General features: G+C 35.7%; 1 protein-coding gene across 1 annotated transcript; it reads left to right on the top strand.

The window, feature by feature from the left end:
- Window positions 1–7,720: 7,720 nt before the first annotated feature.
- LOC132374210 (shieldin complex subunit 3) lies at window positions 7,721–21,410 on the top strand. Its single transcript, XM_059937738.1, has 2 exons — window positions 7,721–7,800; window positions 19,914–21,410. Exon 2 carries the CDS (start codon window positions 20,386–20,388, stop codon window positions 21,139–21,141), a length of 756 nt encoding a protein of 251 aa, XP_059793721.1. The 5' UTR covers window positions 7,721–7,800; window positions 19,914–20,385; the 3' UTR covers window positions 21,142–21,410.
- Window positions 21,411–23,804: the final 2,394 nt, after the last annotated feature.

Genomic DNA, 23,804 nt, shown 5'->3' with positions numbered 1-23,804 from the left:
TCTAGATCCATCCACTTTTCAACAAATGACTCAATTTCGTTCCTTTTTATGGCTGAGTAATATTCCATTGTATATATGTACCACAACTTCTTTATCCATTCGTCTGTTGATGGGCATTTAGGTTGCTTCCATGACCTGGCTATTGTAAATAGTGCTGCAATGAACATTCGGGTGCATGTGTCTTTTTGAATTACGGTTTTCTCTGGGTATATGCCCAGTAGTGGGATTGCTTGGTCATATGGTAATTCTATTTTTAGTTTTTTAAGGAACCTCCATATTGTTCTCCATAGTGGCTGTATCAATTTACATTCCCACCAACAGTGCAAGAGGGTTCCCTTTTCTCCACACCCAAAACAAAGGTTTTCATGAGAAAATACTGGTAGATATTTTGTAGTAATACGAGGCAAAACACTCTTTATGAAGCAATTTTTTGAACAAAGAACCTTATTTCCTAATAAAGAATCTAAATTTTTAAAATTATACAAACTACAAAAGACACTTTATATAAAGGTTTAGTTGATTCATGGAGAGAAGTAAATTGAGTATATTTAATTAAAAACCACAGCTAAAACCTAACCTTTCATGATGAGTGTAAATATGAATTGGTAAAGCTTTAGTCTAAAATGAGTAGATAATATAATAATATGTAAGTTGAGAACTGATATAGTAAATAAATGAAAGTCATTTTATTCAGAGAAATGAATGGGTACCTAAAAATAATTGACTACTCGTATGAGAATCAAGTAATTGTTACGAGTCATCAAATTAAAGGATAAGTATATTTAAAGATGTTCATATTGCCTTATAGAGAAAGCAATCCTCTGAGCTGTGGGAGATGGTTAGCTGGATGGCTCATCTGAGGCTACCAAAAAGCCTCACTATTAGACCTAAATTCCTCCTTCCACGACCTGCCTTGAAGTCTGCCCGCGCACTGATTCTATGTATGTGGAATAAAGAGGCACTTACCCAGATGGCTGCGTGGGGTCATCTGTGCATGTCAGAAGAACCCGCACAGTTTTAAGGTAAGGGTGTCATTAGCTCATTTCTCTGCAGGCCTGTAGTTTTAGTGTCTGTAGAAAGGTGACAAGATCCGGCTGGGGACAACAAAACCAATGGCATCCCCAGTGGAACATTTTACTTGTCTCTTTATTCTCTCTTGGAAAATAACAAGCTGGGAAAAGCTGAGCTCAAAACTTTTCCACCAGTTCCCTTGCCACATCTGTGTGGAGGGACAGAAGGGTCACAGTACCAAGTCCTCTCATTTTGATCCTGAGATCAAATTAGTACAATTCCATTTCAGACTTCATAATGTCACTCTCTGGGGTGAGAGATTTCTGGCGCCTCACATGAGTTCACAGTGGCTCTGGGTGTGCTCTCCCCACACGTGTGATGGACACCCCCATCCCCGGGTTGATTCTCAGGTGGAGCACATGGTTTCTGGGTATTATTGTCCTTGTATTCCATGATTTCTATTCTGTCAGTTTCAGATTAAATAAGATATAGAAGTATCCCTGTGGCTATAGTTGAAAGCAGCAAAAACCCTCTGGAGCCAATTTCTTTTCATTTTCCAGGATTTCCTAAAGTAGCCCCAAATGTGATATAAATATCCATCCCTTGTATGTTAATGATCCCAGACCCTTTCTGAGATGGAATACACATTTCTGAAAAGAGCTAGGAACGTTTTGCATTCTGTGACTGAGGCACTGTGAAATCCAGTTCCTGATCCCTCTGGGGCAACAAACGAGAAATATATCATTATGGTCCAGTGGATTTTCTGGCAGTAGAGGTATCCCAGGATTCAATGAAATAGTCCATAAAAGCAAAAATCCTACACAATTTAATCTTGAGTGACTCTTAACTTTTCTTTTTCAATTAAATTCATTAGGAAGGGAGCCAGAAACAAGACAAAAACTTCTGCCTATTTAAAGAAGTTAAAAGAGAAAATTAAAATGCTCAGGAAAAAAATTACTACGTACCTACCTAGACTAAATACATACCACTGATATTTAATACACTGAGTCTTCATAAAAAAGAGCCATAAGCCGTCACCTGTCTTTCAGTGGTGTGGGCTAACCCAGACCATGACATGGGGGGGTCCATCACCTAGGGCTGTACTTGCTGCCTCTGATCAGAAATGTGGAAGCTTTATCTGTGGTTGCTAATCAGACATACTGAGCAGCAAGGGGAAGCCATGGGAAGGGGGCGGTAACCACACATCAACAGCAAAGTTCTCTCCCCGAACAGTGTCAGCCAGGCACCATCTAGTAGACACGTCAGTCAGCTAAGTTTGGCTTTTCCTCATGCACCTGTCTGTAAGGAAGTAATTAAAATCATGAGAAGTCTAGTTTTGCTTATTTTCCAAGGTTAGACAAAAAAATCTTTTTTATCACTTTCTGACATTGACCAAGACAATTCCAAAGATCTGACCTGGAAATGAAAAAAATCATTCTTGGTTTTTCCTTTATTATTCTTGCATTCCAGTCTTGATGTTATTTTAACAATGTATTACAGAAAATTTAAAACATAAAAACTACAGAATAATTTAATGAATGCTTATTTACCCATTTCCAAGCCTTGACAATTATACTCTTCCTGTCATTTGCATCTTCATCCAGTGTACACCACCCCATCATTCATCATCATCATCATCATCATCACCATTTTACAGTTCATTTAGAGGTTTAAATTTATTGTTTAAACGTACAGACCTTATCCATACTATTTTGACAAATGGAAGCACTTGTGAAACCTACAAGCCAATCGCAATATAGAATATTTCTACTTCCCCAGAAAATTTATTTATGTCCCTGCACAGTCAACCCCTCCACCTCCTAGAGACTCCACTATTGTGATTTCATTTTCACCTTAGACTGACTCTGACTTCACTAGAACATACGACATCAGGCAGTATTTGCTCTGGTGTGTCTGGCTTCTTTTGCTCCGCATAACAATGTCTGTGAAAATCATCCAAGTAATTGTGTGTAGAAGTAGTTCTGTCACTTTGATTGTTGAGCGGTATCCCATTGAAGTAAAATAACACAATTTGTTCATGCATTCACTTCTTAAAGGACATTTGTGTTGTTTCCAATTGTTGTCTACCGTGAATGCACAAGTCTTTTTTGTGGATGTGTTTCCATTTTTTGGGATAGATACATATGTGGAATTGCTGAGCAAAAGGGTAGCTGTATGTTTGACTCAATGAGAAACTGCCACAACCTTCCAAAGTCATTGTATCATTTTACACTCCCACCAGCGATATGTGAGACTTCTAGTTGATTAACATCCTTGCCACATTTTTGTTGTTTGGTCTATGATTTCATATATTCTACTGAATGTGTAGTAGAGTATTATTATCTTACCTTGTTTCTGATCTTAGGAGGAAGACATCTAGTTTCTCACCTTTAAGTATGATGTTAGAGGTGCATGTTTTGTAGCTGTTCTTTATCACGATGAGGAAGTCCCCCTGTAGTGTTAGTTTGTTGAGTTTTTGTTTTTTTGTTTTTATGATGAATGGGTGTTGAGTTTTGTCAAATGATTTTTCTGCATCTATTGATATAATTATATGATGTTTTCTTTTTCCCCGTTGATATGATGGGTTATGTTCATTGATTTTCAAATGTTGAACCATCTTTACACACCCGGAACGAATCCCACTTGGTCCTGCTGTTTATATCTTTTTATGTATTGTTGGATTCGATTTGCTAATATTTTATTGAGGATTTTTGCATCTATATTCATAGGAGATATTGTTCTGTAGTTTTCCTTTCTTGTAATGTCTTCATCTGGTTTTGATATTAGGGTAATTCTGCCTCATAGAATGAGTTAGAAAGTTTTCCCTCTGCTTTTATTTTCTGGAAGATATTGTAAAGAATTGGTATAATTTCTTTCTTAAATGTTTGGTAGAATTCACCAGTGAAACCATCTGGGCTTGTTGCTTCTTTTTTGTGAAACATTTTAATTATTGATTTAATGTCTTTAATAGATGTAGGCCCATTCAGATTATCTGTTCCTCTTTGTGTGAGTATTGATAGTTTGTGTCTTTTAAGGAATTAGTCCATTTTATGTACGTTATCAAATTTATGGGTTTAGGGTTATTCATAATGTTGTTTTATTATGCTTTGCATGTCTGTAGGATCAGTAGTGTTTACTTCTCTTTCATTTCTGGTTAGAGTTTTATCAATTCAAAGAACCAGATTTTGGTTTTATTAATTTTCGCTATTGATTTTGTGTTTTTGGTTTCATTGATTTATGTTTTTATTTTTATTATTATTTTATTTCTGCTTACTTTAGAGTTAATTTGATCTTTGTTTTCTAATTTCCTAAGGTGGAAGCTTAGATTATTGATTTTAGATATTTCTTCTTTTCCAATATATGCACTAAATGTTGTAAATTTCTCTGTAGGCCCTGATTTCAGTACATACCACAATTTTTGACAAGTTGTATTTTCATTTTCAGTCAATTCTAAATAGTTATAATTTTCCTGAGATTTCTATTTGACCCATGTGTTATTTAGAGGTATATTGTTAATCTCCAAGTATTTGGGAATTTTCTAACTTTTTGCTGTTGGAAAAAGTTTAATTCCATTGGCGCTCTGGAACATATATTGTATGATTTCTCTTGTTGAAAATTGGTTGAGATGTGTTAATTGGCCCAGGATGTGGTCTATTTTGGTAAATGTTCCATGCGAACTTGAGAAGAATGTAATTCTGCCCTTGTTGGATAAAGTAGTCTATAGATATCAATTAGATCTAGATGACTGGCTGGTGAGTTCAGCTATGTTCTGACTCATTTTCTGCCTGCTGGATTTGCACATTAGTGATTGAGGGGTATTGAAGTCTCCAATTATAATGGTGGATGGATCAGTTTCTCCTTGCAGTTCTGTCAGTTTTGGATCATGTATATTGATGCTCCGTTACTAGGCACATATATATTAAAGATCTTTATGTCTTCTTGGAGTGTTCTGTAACTCTCAGTCAAGGTGATTAATGTGTCTTTCGAAACTTTGCTCTCTTTACTGTTTTTTGCTTGTTTGTTTGCTCATTCTATCATTTGGGGACTTTTAAAATCTATGATTGTGGATTTGTCAATTTCTTCCTGTTATATTGTCATTTTCTTCCCTTGAATTGTCATTTTTTCTATATGTGTTCTAGAGTTCTGTAAGTAGTTGTACACACAGTTAGTATTACTATATCTTCTTGAATAATTTTAACCCTTTTGTTATTATGAAATACCCCCATTTTATCTGATATCAGAACAAACATCCCAGCTGTATTATGCTTACTATTTGTAAAGTGTTTCTTTTCTATCTTGCAGCTAATTTTTAAAGGACTATCACTCATTGAGTTTTGATGCAGTTTCAAAAGCAATGTACACTATAATGAAAAGGCCATGAAAATACTCCTCCATTTCCCAATTACATATCCATGTGAGATCAGATTTTCTCCATATGCTTTAGCCATGATACTATTTCACAAATATTGCATAGAGTAATACATATAGGAATCCAGCTCTTTTCTCTTAAGTCAGACATTAAAGAGCATTTTAAAAATGTGAAACAATGCTATCTTCTTGGTAGATTTGTTTCTACTTAGAAAAATATAACTTTTTAAATTAAAATACCTTTTAACTACCATGCTGTTTTCTAAATTTTTCTTGTTAAGTGAATTAATATAAAATATTTTTAGAATTACTCAGTTTTGATTTCCAGTATAGTAAGTTTTGATATAACCCACATCAACAAAGGCTCTGTGGTGTCATTAATAAGTTTTAACTGTGGAAAGTGTTCTTAAGACCAAAAAGTTTGATACCACCATTCTAGGGATTGTAGGGATTATAATATGTATCCTTAACCTGTCCCAATACTCTAAGTTAATATTATATATGTAAAATGTAAAACTTTTGCACTACACCTCCTTTTACCCCATCTCTGTCCTTTGTCTTATATTTTAGTTCTACAAATGTTATTAATCTCACAATGTAGTGTTCTTTTTGCTTTAAACAGTCATTTTACTTTTTTAAAAAATTAAGAAAAGAGAAAAAAAGTTTTGGGTATTTTTTTTACATATTTGCCATTTTTATTCTTCATTTCTTCCTGTTTCTATGTTTCACTTATTCCTTGACTGCATCCTCAAGAACCTTCTGTTATATATTTTTATATATTGTTTATTTGTTTCTACTGGTGATTAACTCTCTCAACTTTTATATATGTGAAAAATATTGTTCTCATCTTTAAATATTATTTTCACTAGAAATAGAAATCTGTAGAAAAACATTTTTGTAACCTTTCAGATATTCTTTCATTGTCTTTTGGTTACATTATGTTTGGCAGGCAGATTTCTTTCATTTTTATCATTTTTAATCTATTTTAAAATGTCTCTCTTTTTGGCTGCTTTTAAGATTTTTATCCTTGTTTTTAAGCACTTTCAGTGTAATGTGCTGAGGTCTCGTTTTCTTTCTGTTTTTCTTAGCATTTGTTCAGGTTCTTGGTCTGTGTATTTTATTATATTTGGAAAAACTTTGGCCATATTTTCTCCCAGTATTTTTCTTCTCATTTTCTTTTCTTTCGGAGACTCAAGTAAGACATATTTTAGAATGCTGATTACCCTACTTATGCTCATTTCATTTTTAAAAACTTTTTTCCCTCTCTAAATGAGTTTGGATGTCTATTAACTTGTTTTGAAGTTCCTTGAAACTTTTTTCTGCAGTGTCCAGTCCTCCCATGTGAAATTTTAGGTTGTAGATATTATATATTTTATTTCTTATATTTCTATTTAGTTCCTTTTAGGTTTCCATGTCTCTGCAGAAATAATTAATCTTTTCATCCATTATATCGCTCTAGCCTTTAAAATGTTGATAATAGTTGTTTTAAAGTACTGTTTCCTAATTCCAATACCTAGAACATTAGTGGGTCTGCTTCTAGTGATTGTGTTTTCTTTTGATTATAAGTCACAGGGTCCCATTTTGTCACATGTTTTATAGTTGTTTATATAATTTTATATATTCTGCATTTGAGACTGAAGCATAATTCTATATTATTTATTTCAGAGAAAGTGCAAACCTTTTCCTACCTCTGTTAGGAAGAGGGCCAGATCATTCAGGTTCCTCACAGAGCTGAGTTGAGGTGGGCTATGCTTCAGCTTTAATTATGTTCAGTATGCCTGTCGTTACTTCAGCTCTCAACCTCCAGCTCTGTCTCTATTTTTTTATTTTTTATTTTATTTAATTTAAATTCACTTTTAAGATTGACTCACAGCTTGAAACATAAAACTAAGATTTTGAAATCATGAACTGTATGACCACTAATACTCAGAATCAACATGCTCCACCTGAGAAGTGACCTAAGGGTGAGGGTGCCCATCACATACTGTAGGTAGTGGACACTTAGAGCCACTGTGAACTCATGTGAGGCACCAGGAATCTCTCACCCCAGAGAATGGCATTACAAATTTGAAATAGGATTATCTTAATTTGATCTTAGGATCAAAATGAGAGAACTAGTATTTTCTACCATGATCGTTACCCTTCCGATCCCTCCACACAGATATGACAAGGGAATTTATAGAAAGGTTTTGAACACAGATCTTCCCAGATATTTATTTTCCTGGAGAGAGTAAATTAAAATGAATAGACAAGTGAAATGTTCCACTGGGGACTCCATAATTTTGTCATCTGCAGACAGATCGTGTCACGTTTCTGGACACTAAAATTACAGGCCTGCAGAGAGATGAGCTAATGACACCCTTGCCTTAAAACTGTGTGGGTTCTTCTCACATACACAGATCACCCCACACGACCATCTGGGTAAGTGCCTCTTTATTCCACACACTTAGAATCAGTGTGTGGGCAGGATCTAGGCAGGCTGGAGGAGGAGGCAAATTTGGTCTAATAGTGATGCTTTTTTGTAGCCGCAGATGAGCCATCCTGCTCTAACCATCTCCCACAGCTCAGAGGATTGTCTTCTCGCTAATGGAGTCGAGGAAACGTTCCTGTTAGTGTAGTTAGTCCTTTAATTCGGTAACTCATAAAAATAGTGGGGTTTTTTCATGTGAAATACTGAATTAATTAGTTTCAGATATGCATTTATTTCCCTGAATAAAGTTACTTTTATTTACTTGCTATTTTGGTTCTCAGGGAAGATATTGTATTATATTGTCATTTTAGAGTAGAATATTACTAATATATATTAATCTTCCTCTTAAAGTGATAAATTTTAGCTCTGGGTTTTCATTATTATGATTTATTTATTTATTTTTTGGCTGCATTCGGTCTTTGTTGCTGCGTGCGGCTTTCTCTAGTTGCAGCGAGCGGGGGCTACTCTTCATTGCGGTGCGCGGGCTTCTCATTGGGTGGCTTCTCTTGTTGCGGAGCACGGGCTTTAGGTGCACGGGATTCAGTAGTTGTGGCACATGGGGTTAGTTGCTCCCCGGCACGTGGGATCTTCCCAGACCAGGGCTCAAACCCATGTCCCCTGCATTAGCGGGCGGATTCTTAACCACTGCGCCACCAGGGAAGCCCTGGGTTTTCATTAAATATGCTCAGTTTCGCTTCTCTTATTTTCATAAATCACTTAGAACATTTTAAAATAAGTGCCCTCTGTAGTTTGGATTGTTTAAAAAAACTAAGTATTTAGAAGAAAACAAGATTCTTTGTTTAAAACATCATTTTGTAAAAAGAGTTTAACCTCACATTTCTACAGAATATTTACCAGTATTTTCCCATGAAGATCTTTCTTGTCCCAGTTTTAATTCATTAGTTTCAAATTAATGTAGACAGAACTATGCTCTAGCAGCTGGGGAATTTCAAATCAGACGACATTGAAAATGAGGCTGTAATCACATAAAAAATAAAGAAAACACAGTGCTCATGATAGACATGTCCCCTGCCTGTCTACAGAAGACCTAAGAATAGAATCTTACAGTATTTGGTGAGGAGAAAGTCTATTTGTGTCTACTTATCTTTTCTTCCTAGGTTATTCATTTAAAAAATACCTGTTCCCTTTCATTAAGGATATGCCAGAACGCATTTCATTAGGAGGAAAATTTGGAAGAAAATATTTTCATCTGCCCTGATCTCTATGCTTGGGTTTTAGATTTAGATCATGAATTTTTTATGAGATAAATGAGAACTAATCTCCTTTTTCTGCTACTAAGATACAAAGAAGATGATGATAAATTAAAGTAAAAACTGTGAAGCAGGTAAGCCAGACTGCTTTTTGTCATTAACGGGGTGATCATGGAAACCGATTCTCACATAGGACTATTTGGGTTTCCCACTAATGACCGCTTAGTATTTGTGATAAAGCACCTCTGGTGTTTTCCTTTGTCTTTGGAATAATGATTACTCTTCTTTTGATTTTTCTCAGAATAGATGTAAAAATATTGATGCTGTAAATGCCCAAATACCCACGTGTAAGCAACCACCGTGAGCTGTAATCCTTGAAATTTGTAAAAGCAATAGCTAATTCTCACTCATGTGTCTTAGGTAACCGCTGCTATTAGTGTATTCAAATGTAACTCAGGTTTTTCTTTTTCATTCTCCTGGAGTTCGTATATTTTACAGATGCTCTGTGCACATCACTGACGTCTAGGTGGTGATGATTTTGCTTCCTTGACTGTGCCAGCTCTTTCTCCATGGTCCTCTTCCCAGTTCTCCAGCTAGAATTGTGCCACAAGGTACAACATGTTGTCCAATAAACCCTCAGTCCAAACCCACGTACATGGCACATTGTCGATCTCACCTCCCAGATCCTTCCTGTTCATTTCTACTTTATAAAAGAGGATAACAATGACGAAAAGGAAGGTGATACGTTATACAATAACAAACCAAAATATGCTCTTTCATCTGTCTACAGCACATTGCTAAGTGCTGAACAGAAATCGTATTATTTGTACATCATCTCCATCCTAAGAAATGTGCATTATTATGCTCATGTTGTACAATGAAAACAGATGTTCTGTCCCTTCCTTCACCCTGTAATCTGTCCCCAAGGTCATAACACCCACATCTGCCTTGGGGGCTGGCGAGGGGTTTCCTCCTTCCATTGATACTCTGCACTTCTCTGACCCCTGGCTTGAGTGAAATGACCTCAGCGTTCTTCAGTAGTTTGTGGCCCATTTGATGACACTGTGTATCACATGATTCAGTTACTTGCACAGTGATACAATGTCTAAAGTGATTGCTTCCTTGATCAGTTTATTAAAGGGAATCTCAGCTGTGTTACCTTTCTCCTGAGGGAAGCTCAGCCTTCACTATCAGTTATAACAGCTCCTGGTGGTAATTTCTCCAAATGAATGCTTATGTTTCTCTTTGACATTTATCACTCCATTTATGTTTTGTTTTGTTTTGCCTGTTTTTTTCTTTTGTTTTTGTTTCCTAATTTTCCCACTTGGCTTTTCTTTCCTCTTTAACAATGTAACCTCTTAGAATATGACCTGTTTCAGAATTTTCCTTTATGTTATTTTTCCTGTGATTTATGAGCACAACCTCCAGTCCCTTTGAGGGCATCTATTTTTCTCAGGTGTATAAAATGAGATTTTTGTGTTTGGTACATTAGGCGAACCAGGTACCATCTGAACATCAATCATTCCTAAGAGCCTTATTTGAGGAGGGTCTCCTAGATTATCCTACTGATGGGAAGAGTTTCTATTCCGTCACTCTGTGCTCCTAAACAGTGATGTGCGATTCAGGTGGTGAATGGGATGAAGCATGGCTGTGAGAGGACACACAACAGAATTTATTTTAGCTTGTTTTAATGAAATGTTCATAACCTCCAGAATATGTTTTCTCATATAGCACAGAAATAGCTATATATCTTTCTTTGTCATACTTACATAAAAATAAAGAACATAGATATTTGGGGGGGGAGTGTCTTACTGATACAGTTGTGTATGATCTGTGAAGTCTGGATACAGTTGGATGATTAGAGTCATAATACCTGTTGTCTCTCCTGGCACTCCATGCAAGCTTAACGTACGTGGGTGTCTTTGAATGTGTTAACTTTTGTCACCTTCCTTGATCAATATTCTGGAGAAAGGAGATCAACTTTTCTGCACCTACTGTGGAATATTCCTATAGAGAAAGAAGATTTACCAGTGGTTTTAATAATGACTGTTGACTTTGAAAAGTAAAAAGTAAGGGAAACATAAGCAAATAACTTCTATGTAGTATGACAATTAATTGTAGAGTTACCACTACAGCCCAGCCCAGTAATGGGATACATTATCCACCATGATTGCAAAAGGGTGGGTCAGGGGAGAGAACTACAGTGACATCCAGGCAGGTGTGAAGGTGGACTTGAGCACTGAAGGGTGAAAAAGTTGCATCACGATCAATCCACATGTTTTGAGGATGGCAATAGTGTTGGTTGAAAATGGTGAAGAGAATTTTTTTGTGGTAAGGAGAGTTTTTCTTGCTTTTCTCTTCAGACATTTACTATAAATAAATGTCCCCATAGAGGTGGATAAAAGTAAACTCTCCAGTTCTATTGATATAAGAAATGCCTTTTTCTCCGAAGTTGGAATCGGGATCTCAGCCAACACCATCCTTCTTCTCTTCCACGTCCACACCTTCCTTCATGAGCACAGACTCAAGCCCACGGATCTGACGATTAGTCACTTGGCCCTAATCCACATAGTCATGCTAGTAACCATGGGGTTCATAGGCACAGATATTTTTGGGTCTCAGAAAACTTGGTATGACATCAAATGTAAAATCGGTTCTCTACTTGTACAGGTTGATGAGGGGCCTCTCCATTTGTACCACCTGCCTGCTCAGTGTCCTCCAGGCCATCACCCCCAGCCCCAGAAACTCCTGTTTGGCACAGTTCAAACATAAATCATCACATCACAACCTACATTGCTTTCTCCTCCTCTGGGTCTTTAATATGTCCATTAGTAGTCGCTACGTAGCCTCAACCATTGCCACACCCAATGTGACCTCAGACGTCTCCTGGTTATCACTGAATGCTGCTCTCTTTGGCCCCTGAGTTACTTTCTCAGGTATGTATATTTCTCACTAGTGACTTTCTGGGATGTCTCCCTTATAGGACTCATGGCCCCCTCAAGTGGATACATGGTGATTCTCTTGTACAGGCATAAGACGCAGTCCCAGCACCTTCACAGCACCAACCTTTTAACAAAAGCACCCCCAGAAGAAAGGGCCACCCAGACTATTCTGTACCTCGTGAGCTTCTTTGTGGTCATATACTTTTTGGACTCCATCATCACTTCCTTCTCAGGAATGTTGAGGAACAGTGACCCAGTTCTTCTCCTTGTCCAGATGCTTGTGGGCAATGGCTATGCCACCATCAGTCCTTTAGTGTTAATCCGTACTGAAAAATGAATGGTCAAGTTCTTAAAATTCACATAGGGGAAGGACAGTAGATGTCTAATTGTTCAGTGATGGGTAACTTCTCTTCAGTGAGCCAATTCACTGGTTTCAGAATGATTAATAGTGGTGTAGAGGATATGCTCTCTTGAATAATTTAAATATATGGAGTTATGCTTTTTCTATTAAACGAATTTACTTTATATATGTGGCTGACAAGTACCTAATAGATAGTTTAACTCTACAACTGTCTAAGAAAACATGAACTTCTAATTCTAATCAGTCTCATAAGAACCAGAGCTCTTACATAGTTTCAAACTCTAAAGTGACAGGAAATAGAGCAATTATTGTCTGGAGATGGACGAAGGGACCAAGAAGAAACAAGAAAACATACAACGGGGCACAAGGGAAATTTTGGGGGTGACTGTGGTTGTAGTTTTACATGTTGTACATGTTGATGTATGTCATCTGTATATGTTTAATATTTACAGTTTATTTTATGTCAGTTATACCTCAAAAAAGCTGAAAAATAATTGGAAAAAAGGCAACATAAAACCTGGATTAACGATTTGATTACTTTAACAACTAATTAAATAATATGTGTGTATGTGTGTCTATATGTGTGCACAGAATATTAGTAACTTTGTATAAAGTAATGTTTAAATATTGACCAGGTACAATATCTGAAAAAAGCTCTACATATTCCATAAATATGTAATCTTACAGTCTTAATTATCTAGACATAATTTAATAAAATCAGCAAATAATAACAGAAGTATAACAAGTGGAATTATCCATTCCCTTGCAAAATCTATAAACCCTTGTGAAAAATCATTGCAATATATATATAAGTGCAAAAATGAAGCTACATAGAGGAATACAGAATAGAACATGAATTCCAACATTTAATCCCATATGTCAGCTTTGGAAACCAGAAAGTCAATAATTTTAACCATTGCTATATCCTTTTTAATAGCATGATGATTACAATATCAAATTCTGGTGTCATTTCAGTTTTTAAAAAGGAAATCAAATCATTAAAATTATCATTATTATTACAGAGCATACTACAGAAGCAATGTAGAATACACATATCACAAAGTCAAGATTTCTCACAATTTTTTCCCTGCAATACTTTATTTGTGTGATGTGAGTCTGAGAATCACGTTCCTCATGCACATAATTGAATATTATTTTTCTAGGTGATAAGCAAAAGAAAATTCATTCTCAAAAAGTTCCTTGGATTAAAATAACTTTATAGGGCCAAAATCTAAAATTGCAGATTATTACAAAATCTAATTTCTATAGAAATTAAAGAGGAAAAAATTGTCCCAAAACTGCAGATATTGGAATAACCACAGATGTAATATAAACATGACATACATTAAAGAAATACAAAAGGACATGAAAATTCTAGACATGAAATGAAATTTTTAGAAATTGAAATTAAAAACTACTGTCCAGTTCTAGACCAGTGGAACCCATTCCTCTTGTTAATTACAGCTGAAATATTTGGACAAAATATTTTTTCAAAACTACCTGAGGACTCTGAAAAGTAAACAAAAACAGGCCAATTGTGGAAGAAGTCAGAACTTGGAGATGCATCCTACATAGGTATCAATTTTCCATTTCTTTTCTCACATGGACTTCTAAAAATCTCATGAATTTACATGGCAATGTTAATAGAAATCATATACTTCTGGCCAGTGGAGCCAGGAAAAGGGGCCTGTGAGGGCCAGAGACTGTTGGAGGGAATCCCAGAGGGAAGAGAACCAGAGAAGGGCCTTTCTAATTCTGTGTATGCCCTTGCACAAGTCTCGGCGTAACCCGGTACACATACTGAACAGACCTAAACCAACATAGCTCAGATTGGAACAAACACAAACAGAAGATGAAACAGAACTTTCAGTTTGCCTTCTAAAACAAAAACATAGACGTTCTCCAGAGGATTGTAACAGGACTAAAAACATAGCATAATATTTAAAAGTCCAAGATACAATTCAAAATTACTCAACATATAAAGAACCAGGAAAATGTGACCAATACTAAGGTATAATAAATACATGGAAGCCAAACCTAGACTCAAAGAAGCTGTTATAAGTTATAAATATAACATGTTATATATTTATTTATATTGTAAATATTTATAATATATATTTCTAATATAGAATATAAATGTGATCCATAAGGCAAGAAAAATACACTAAAAAATGAATGGAAAGATAGGATTTCTCAGTAGAGAAATAGAAATTATAAAAAAAAAACCAAATGGAAAATTTAGAACTGAAATATCTTACAACCAAATTAAAATCTTCCTTGATAGTCTCAATAGTGAATGGAGATGACAGAGAAAATAATCAACAAACTTGATGAAAGACCAATAGAGAAAAAGAGAAAATGGACTGAAAGAAATGGACAGAGCTTCGAGGTCCTACCAGACAATATCTAAAAGCCTAAGGTATATGTAATTGGTGTTATGATAAGAGAGAAGGAAAAGGGAAAAATATTTGAAAAAAAGAATAGCCAGAAAACTACCCAAATGTGACAAGTGACATAGATTTATCAATTTGGAAGTTCAGCAAACCCCAAACAGGATAAATTCAAAGAAAACCAAGCCTAGATAGATCATAATAAAACTGCTAAAACCCAAAGATGTAAATTTCTTGGAAGCAGCCAGAGGTAGAGGATACATTAAAAGTGGGAAAACAATGATTGGAATGACCATGGGTTTTTCATCAGGAACAATGGATGTCAGAATGCAGTGAAAATATCTTTAAAGTGCTGTAAGGAAACAAAACAAAACAAAACAAAAAAACCTGTTAACCCAGAACATTATATGCAGCAAAAGTATCCTCAACTGAAGTAGAACTTAAAGAAGTATTTGCAAGCATATCTACTCTACAAGATATGCTAAATAAAGTACTTCATTCTGAAGGATGAGGGAAACTTGGATCTTTAGGACTTAAAGGATAGCACAGAAATGGTAAATGTATGGGTAACAAGAAAACACTACTTTTATTCCTTCTTAGATTTTCTTTAAAATACACACGACTGTTTAAGGCAAAATTTCTAACACTTGGACTGGGGATTTTCTGTGTGCAAATGTACTACCTATAACAATGATGGTGGTGTAAATGAACCTATATGATATTAAAAATTTGGTGGTTTATATGAATTGCTGCTATTATTAATTCTAGGTAGATCATGAAAAGTTAGATATATACATTAATTTTCCTAGGGTAATAATGAAGAAAATAATTCAAAGACATATCACCAAAATTCCAATTGATAAATTAGAATACTGATATTATTCAAATAATTCAAAAGCAAGCAGGAAAAGAAGGAGAAGGGGAAGGAGAAGAAGAACCACAGCAGGAGCAGCAACAACACCCATAGGGGACACACAGAAACAAATAAAGAAAAATGATAGATCTCAGTCCAACCATATTGATAATTACATAAAATGTTGATAATCTAAACTGTCAGATTAAAAGGCAAAGATAGACATGGTAAATAGAAAATAAGTCCCTATTATATGTTTTCTAAAATAGGAATATTAAATATGGAGTAAAAGAGATACACCATTTAAAGAGTAAGCATAAGAAATCTCAAGTTGCTATTTTAATACCAGATAAAGTAAACATAAAGATGAAGCATTTACGATAACAAGAGAGAGATTTCCCAATGATAAAGGCAAAACTTTATCAGGAAGGCATAACAAATGTAAACGTGTATTCACCTATGCATATGACCTCAAATGCATGATGCAAAAATTGAGAGAAATCAAGAGAGATAAATACAGTCATGGTGGGAGATTTTAACACCCCTCTCTCAGAAATTAATAGTAGAAAAATTCAGAAAAGACATAGTAGTTTGAACAACACTATCAATGACCTTGCTCTAATTATCGAATACAGAGACCTACATCCCAAAACTATAGAATATTTTTTTCATGCTCATGGTACACCAAGATAAGTCATATGCGGGGACATAAAACAAGCCTCAGTAAATTTAAGAGAAACAAAACTATGCAGAGTTGTTTTCTCTTACCACAAGCAACTTGAATAGAAATCCATAAAAACAATATACCTAGGAAGGAAAGAAAAATCATCTGACAATTATAGAAAAAATTAATGAAGCTAAAAGCTGTTTCCAAGATCAAAAATTACAAATTCTTAGCTACGTTGATCAACAAAAAAGAAAAAACAAATCACCGATATTAGGATTTTAAAAAGGTTTAACAAAATGAATGGATAAACAAGATGTGGTATATATACACAGTGGAATACCACTCAGCCATAAAAAAAGACTGAAAATTTTTCCATTTGCAACAACATGGATGGACTTGGAGAGTATTATGATAATTGAAATAATCAGACAGAGAGAAATACTGTATGACATCACTTATATGTGGAACCTAAAAACATATGACAAACTAGTGAATATAACAAAAAAGAAGCAGACTAACAGATACTGAGAACAAACTAGTGGTTACCAGTGGGGGGAGAGAAGGGGGTAGAAGCGATATAGGGGTAGGGGACTTAGAGGTACAAACTTATATATAAAATAAGCTACAAGGATATATTGTACAACACAGGAATATAGCCAGTATGTTATAGTAACTATAAATGGTGTATAACCTTTAAAAATTGTGAATCACTATATTGTACACCTGAAACGTATAATATTGTACATCAGCTATACTTCATTTAAAACAAATGGGTTAATGGGACTTCCGGTTTCTGGTTCTGCATGTAAGGAGCTTGGAAGTCGCCGCTCCATTCTAACAAATAAATGGCTCAACAGATTGAAAAACCATTAACTCATCTTGGATCCAATTGAGAAGGGAAGACACAGGGTAAACCACAGCCCCCAAGGTTGGAGAGACAGGCAAATACAGGAAGACATGGATTACTAAAGCAGAGGCTCACAAGTGGAAATTGCTGCAAGAGCCAGTGCCAGGGTAGGAAGACCTGAACTGTAATTAAAGGATTGCTGGAGATTCAGTGTGGACAACTCAGAGAGTTAAAAACTCCAGGGGGACTCAGTCCTTGGTGGGGGTGGTGGAGAGACACGATATTGGGAGATTTACCTTCAGGAGTTCCACTGTATTCCCACAGTTAATATCAAAGAAAAATCCCCTCTGGCTTCCTGGAGGGGAAGGGGAAAAGGAACCATTTAAAAATAAACTAGAGCACTCTGTTCTTTACAAACCCTGCCCTCAGAGGAAGCTGGTTAACCGGTGGCTAAACTGGGGTATTATCAGAGCCTAACTGACCCAGGTAAGGGGAATACCCAACTCCAGCTCTCTCTAGCCATTCTGTCCCACCTTAAGGGGGAGAAAAAAACTGAGAAACAATTGTGAAGTTCACAGCCCAGAGGCATGGGCTCGCTGACAAATTGCAACCTAATCATAGAAATAGAGAATGCTTCCCCTCCTCTCATACCTCACAACCACATTTCTAGTGGATTCACACATTTGATGACTATAATACAATATTGTTGTCTGTATTCACTGTACTGTGCATTAGATCACTAGAGTTTATTTACTACTCATTCTAACTTTGTACCCTTAAACATCTGTCCTTTCCACCCACCCCCGTCTCCTGGTAACCATCATTTTACTGTTTTTATGAGTCTGGCTTTCTTAGATTTCATATATAAGTGGTAATCATTCAGTACTTTACTTTCTGACTTATCTCACTTAGCATAATGTGCTTAACACATTATGCTAAGTGAGATAAGTCAGAAACAAATTATAAACAAATTTATATAAATATAAAATAAATTTAAAAAAATATTGGAAAGATCTATCTTATTTGTGTTCAAGGAAATAGAAGGGAATTTGAGCATCTTACTCTGAGAAATATTTGGTACAGAGTGCTTGATTACAAGATCAGGGAAAGGAAATGTAACAATAGATGGAAACTGACAATAGAAATTCTTTATTAGGAAGGAAAAGAAAGTGAAATGAACACCTTGAACAAAAAAGCAGTTGAAATGGAAATGAGGAAACAATAAAGCAAGTATAAACATGAAGGAAATGAAAAAAATTAAACAAATATGTTGTCACAAATGGCAGGATGTCCTCCTTTCTCACGTCTGAATAAAAAATGCTGCAAGAACATGGAGGTGCATATAGCTCTTTGAAATCCTGTTTTCATTTCCTTTGGGTATTTACCTAGAAGTGGAATTGCTAGATCATGTAGTAGCTCTATTTTGAACTTTCTGAGGAAACTCTATATTGTTTTCCATAGTGGTTGAACCAATTTGCATTCCTACCAACTTTGTACAATCTTCCACATCCTCGTCAACACTTGTTATCTCTTTTCTCCTTGATGATAGCCATTCTAACAGCTGTAAGGTGATATCTCATTGTGATTTTAATTTGCATTTCCCTGATGATTAGTGATGTTGAGCGTCTTTTCAAGTACTTGTTGGCTGTTTGGATGTCTTTAGAAAAAAGTCTATTTATTTAGTTCTGTGCATTTTTCAATTGGATTTGTCATTCTTGTTATGCATTCTTTATATATTTTAAATATTCACTCCTTATCTGATACAGTCTTCCCTCAGTATCCATGAAAGATTGGTTCCAGGACCCCCCATGGATACCAAAATTCACAGATGCTCAAATCCCTTATATAAAATGGTGTAATATTTGTGTATAACCTACACACATATTCCCATATACTTTAAATCATCTCTAGATTACTTATAATACATCATACAATGTAAATGCTATGTAAGTAGGTGCCAGCATGTGACAAATTCAAGTTTTGTTTTTTGGAACTCTCTGGAATTTTTTTCAAAGATTTTTGATCTGAGGTTGGTTGAATCTGAAGATGCAGAACACACAGATATGGAGGACTGTGTATGGTGTGCAAAAATTTTCTCCCATTCTGTAGGCTGCCTTTTCATTTTATTAATTTCATTATTTTTTTCTTTTCCTGTGAGGAAGCTTTTAAGTTTAACGTAATCCCATTTTAAAAATTTTGCTTCTATTGTTTGTGCTTTTGGTGTCATATCCACAAAATTGCCAAGACCAATATTGAGGAGTTTCTTCCCTATGTTTTCTTCTAGACGTTTTACAGTATCAGTCTTATATTTCAGTCTCTGACCATTTCAAGATAATTTTTGTGAGTGCTGTAAAATAAGGGTCCAATTTCATTGTTCTGCATGTGTTTATCCAGTTTTCCCAAAATCATTTTTTGGAGAGACTATCCTTTCCCCATTGAATGTTCTTGGTTCCCTTGTTGAATATTGACTGTATTAGCAGGAATTTAATTTAATTCTGGGCTCTCTATTCTAGGCAATTGATCTGTGTCTTTTTTCCCCAGTACCATACTGTTTTAATTACTATAGCTTTGAAGTATAGTTTGAAATCAGGAGTGTGATACCTCTGGCTTTGTTTTTTTTTCCCCTCAGGATTGCTTTGGATATTTGAGGTCTTTTGTAGTTCAGTACAAATTTTAGGATTGTTTTTTCTGTGAAGAATGCCATTAAAATTTTGATGGAAATTGCATTGAATCTACAGATGGTTTTCAATGTTATGGTCATTTTAACAATATTAGATTTAATCTGCAATGTAGGTATTTGGGAGGCCGTGAATTGTCACCGAGGAGTGGTTTCTTGAAGTCGCGGTGTGTGATTGTGACTGGAAAATAGAGAAGTATTTTATGTATAGGTCTCTAAGAGGCAAGAGATGGCTTTGGTAAAAAAGCGGTTGGGTTCGTAAAGGACGTGGTAAGAAGAGAATTTAAGGCACCACCGGCAGAGAGAAACTGTTGGGAGTGTGTTTGATGCCCTGTCTTCCCGAACGTGCGCTTTTCTGTCTTCTTCCGAGCTGATTGACCCTCTTCAGCCTCCGTACGCAGTGGGTCCAAAGTGCCGGTCAAAATGGAAGTGAATCCCCCCAAACAGGAGCACCTGCTGGCCCTGAAAGGTCCTGTTTCCCTCTGATTTGGAAAGAGAGAGAGTCTTGTAATTATAAATTGCATTCTAGCTCTGAGGAGCTCAGCTAAGAAATATTCTCTTCATTAAGAGTAACTGGATTACTGCAGAATGACTACAGAAGTAATATTACATTATCGACCATATGAGAGTGAAACCACACAACTGCCAAAAATTGCAGAGAAAGCAATTCAAGACTTTCCTACACGTCCACTATCAAGATTTATTCCTTGGTTTCTGCCTGATGGGTCCAGACTTCCACTCAAACCTAAAAGATTACCACCTGTGATTTCTGAAGAGGCAACTGAAGATGTGAGACAGTACTTAACCATCTCAGAACATGATATTAAATTGCAGAGTTATGATTGCACAGTAGATCTACTGGAGTTTCAACCTAATTTGAAAAAAAAGAAGCACTTAATCCAATCACACACACTGAATGAACAGACTAATTCTGGAAGTCTGGATAAACAATCAGAAAAAGGAAAACGGCACAAGAAGAGGTCTTGGAGTGTTTCACTTCCCAGCAGTAATTGTACTGAAAATATTTTTCCTTTGTCTGAAAAATTGCAAGATAGTTTAAAGGCACTAAATTTGCACTCATTTTATAGAGCAAGATGGACAATAGAGCACACTATTTGTAACAACCAAACTCTGGAAGACATTTGGGCAAAACTCAATCGAATTATCAGGTGCAATGAACTTCCATCTTGTAATGCTACAATTCAGAGACATTTAGGCCAGATATGGGTGTTCTGTGATGTTATGTACTGTGAATATGTGGGAAATCTTCTTAAAGGAAGATTAGCTCTTACTGGGAAGATTAACTTATTTGTGCATAAATATGGTGTTATTTTTAGTATGTAATGAATTCCACTAATTGTCAAAAAGAAAAATATTCTGAATGAACTGAGTAGGAACTGAAACAGATGAATAAATTTTTAATTGTGTGGTAATATATGTACAGTTTGTATCCCAGAAATAAATACCAGGTGAATTCCTAGGCTTGTCACTTAAGTCAGGAACTTGCTGCGTTTTACTTTGAGCAGCCTTCTTTTAAATGAATTGTGATAAATTATTATTTTTACTGAATTTAAAGGTAAAATGTTCTATTCCTTTTGTTCTGTTACTTTTCCAATGGTTGAATTAGATATTCCTATGAATTACAGTGACTAGTTTGGATTTTGGTAAATCCCCAAAATCTAATTTTATAGTATTTTTTCTTTACTCACCTAAAGTGTAATGATTTTTTTTTTTTTAAAGTAGAGGGAAGGATTTTTAATTAATTAATTTATTTATTTTTGGCTGTGTTGGGTCTTCGTTTCGTGCGAGGGCTTTCTCTAGTTGTGGCAAGCGGGGGCCACTCTTCATCGCTGTGCGCGGGCCTCTCAGTATCGTGGCCTCTCTTGTTGCGGAGCACAGGCTCCAGACGCGCAGGCTCAGTAGTTGTGGCTCACGGGCCCAGTTGCTCCGCGGCATGTGGGATCTTCCCAGACCAGGGCTCGAACCCGTGTCCCCTGCATTGGCAGGCAGATTCTCAACCACTGCGCCACCAGGGAAGCCCCCAAGTGTAATGATTTTTTTAAAAATGAAACTAAAACCAGTTCTGTTGGGAATGGTATTCAAGTGCCGTGAATGTGGTACTCAAATTGAGAGACCAGCCCAGATTCTGCCGATATTTCCAAAGGTATGTAATAGACAATAGTTGATGTGTTGTTCTGAAACAAAAGTGTAAAATGTATAATTTTTCTAAGACCATGATATCTTTAAGGCAATAAGCTCTTTTGAAGTGAGGTATCAAATATGGGTAAGAGATCAAGTTATTCTTTATTTAATACAGATAATTCATTCTTAATGACTGTTATTGCTGATTACTAATGCTCTGGTTCTTGGAGTCATGGGTTTCCCATAGCAAAATGTTGTAAATTGGGTTTACACATCATTTTATAAAAATATTCAAAGTGATTATATAATAAAAGTTTTATTAAAAAGTAAAACAAACAAACAAACAAACAAACAAAAAAACAATATTAATTCTTCTGATCCATGAACACAGGATGTCTTTCCATTTGTTTGTATCTTCTATTTCTTTCAACAAAGTGGTGAAAAAAAATGAAGTTTTCAATGTACAGACATTTCACTTCCTTGGTTAAATTCATTTGTAAGTATTTTATTGTTTTTCATGCTATTGTGAATGGGATAATTTTCTTTACTTCTTTTTCAGATATTTCATAATTAGTGTATAGAAATGCAGCTCATTTCTATATGTTGATTTTATATCCTGCAACTTTATTGAAATCATTGATTAGTTCCAACAGTTTTTGGGGGAGTCTTGGGATTTTCCATATACAAAATTATGTTATTTGCAAATAGCAACAATTTTACTTCTTCCCTTCAGATTTTGATGCCTTTTATTTCTTTGTCTTGCCTAATTGCTCTAGCTAGGACTTCCAGTAGGACATTGAATAAGAGTGGTAAGAGTGGGTATCCTTGTCTTGTTCCTAATTTTAGAGGGAAAGCTTTCAATTTTTCTCCATTGAGTATAGTTAGTTGTGAGTTTGTCATAAATGGTCTTTATTATGTTGAGGTATGTTCCTTCTGTATCCAATCTTTGAGGGTTTTTTAAAAATTAATTAATTAATTAATTTATTTTTGGCTGAGTTGGGTCTTTGTTGCTGTGTGCAGGCTTTCTCTAGTTGCGGCGAGTGGGGGCTACTCTTCATTGCAGTGTGCGGGCTTCTCATTGCGGTGGCTTCTCTTGTTGCAGAGAGTGGGCTTTAGGTGTGCGGGCTTCACTAGTAGTGGCTCTTGGGCTCTAGAGCGCAGGCTTAGTAGTTGTGGCGCACAGGATTAGTTGCTCCGCAGCATGTGGGATCTCCCCAGACCAGGGCTCGAACCCATGTCCCCTGCATTGGCAGGCAGATTCTTAACCACTGTGCCACCAGGGAAGCCCTCTTTGAGGGTTTTTAATCATGAAAGATGTTGTATTTTGTCAAGTGCCTTATCTGCATCTATCAAGATGATTATGTGATTTTTATCTTTCATGTTATTAATGTGATATACTACATTTATTAATTTTCATATGTTGAAACATTCTTGCATCCAGGGATAAATTCCATTTGGTCATGGTGTGTAATACTTTCAATGTAGTGTTCAATTCAGTTTGCTAATGTTTTCTGAGAATTTTTGCGTCTATATTCATCAGGGATATTGGTTTATAGTTTTTTTTCTTTTGTGTTATTATCTGGCTTTGATATCAGGATAGTGCTGGCCTTGTAGAATGAGTTTGGAATTGTTCCCTCCCCCTCAATTTTTCAGAAGTTTTTGAAAAGAATTGGTGTTAATTCCTCTTTAAATGTTTCGTAGAATTAGCCAGTGAAGCCATCTGGTCCTGGGGTTCTGTGTGGGGAAGTTTTTGATTACTGAGTCAATGTCTTTACTCATTATAGATCTGTTCAGATTTTCTATTTCCTCCTGATTCAGACTTGGTAGGTTGTGTGTTTCTAGAAATTTATCCCTTTCCTCTAGGT

The sequence above is a fragment of the Balaenoptera ricei genome, chromosome 11 (genome assembly GCF_028023285.1).
Source record: "Balaenoptera ricei isolate mBalRic1 chromosome 11, mBalRic1.hap2, whole genome shotgun sequence".
In the NCBI taxonomy this organism is placed as follows: domain Eukaryota; kingdom Metazoa; phylum Chordata; class Mammalia; order Artiodactyla; family Balaenopteridae; genus Balaenoptera; species Balaenoptera ricei.
Note: the sequence above shows the minus strand (reverse complement) of the source record. Positions and strands in the feature narration are given on the sequence as shown.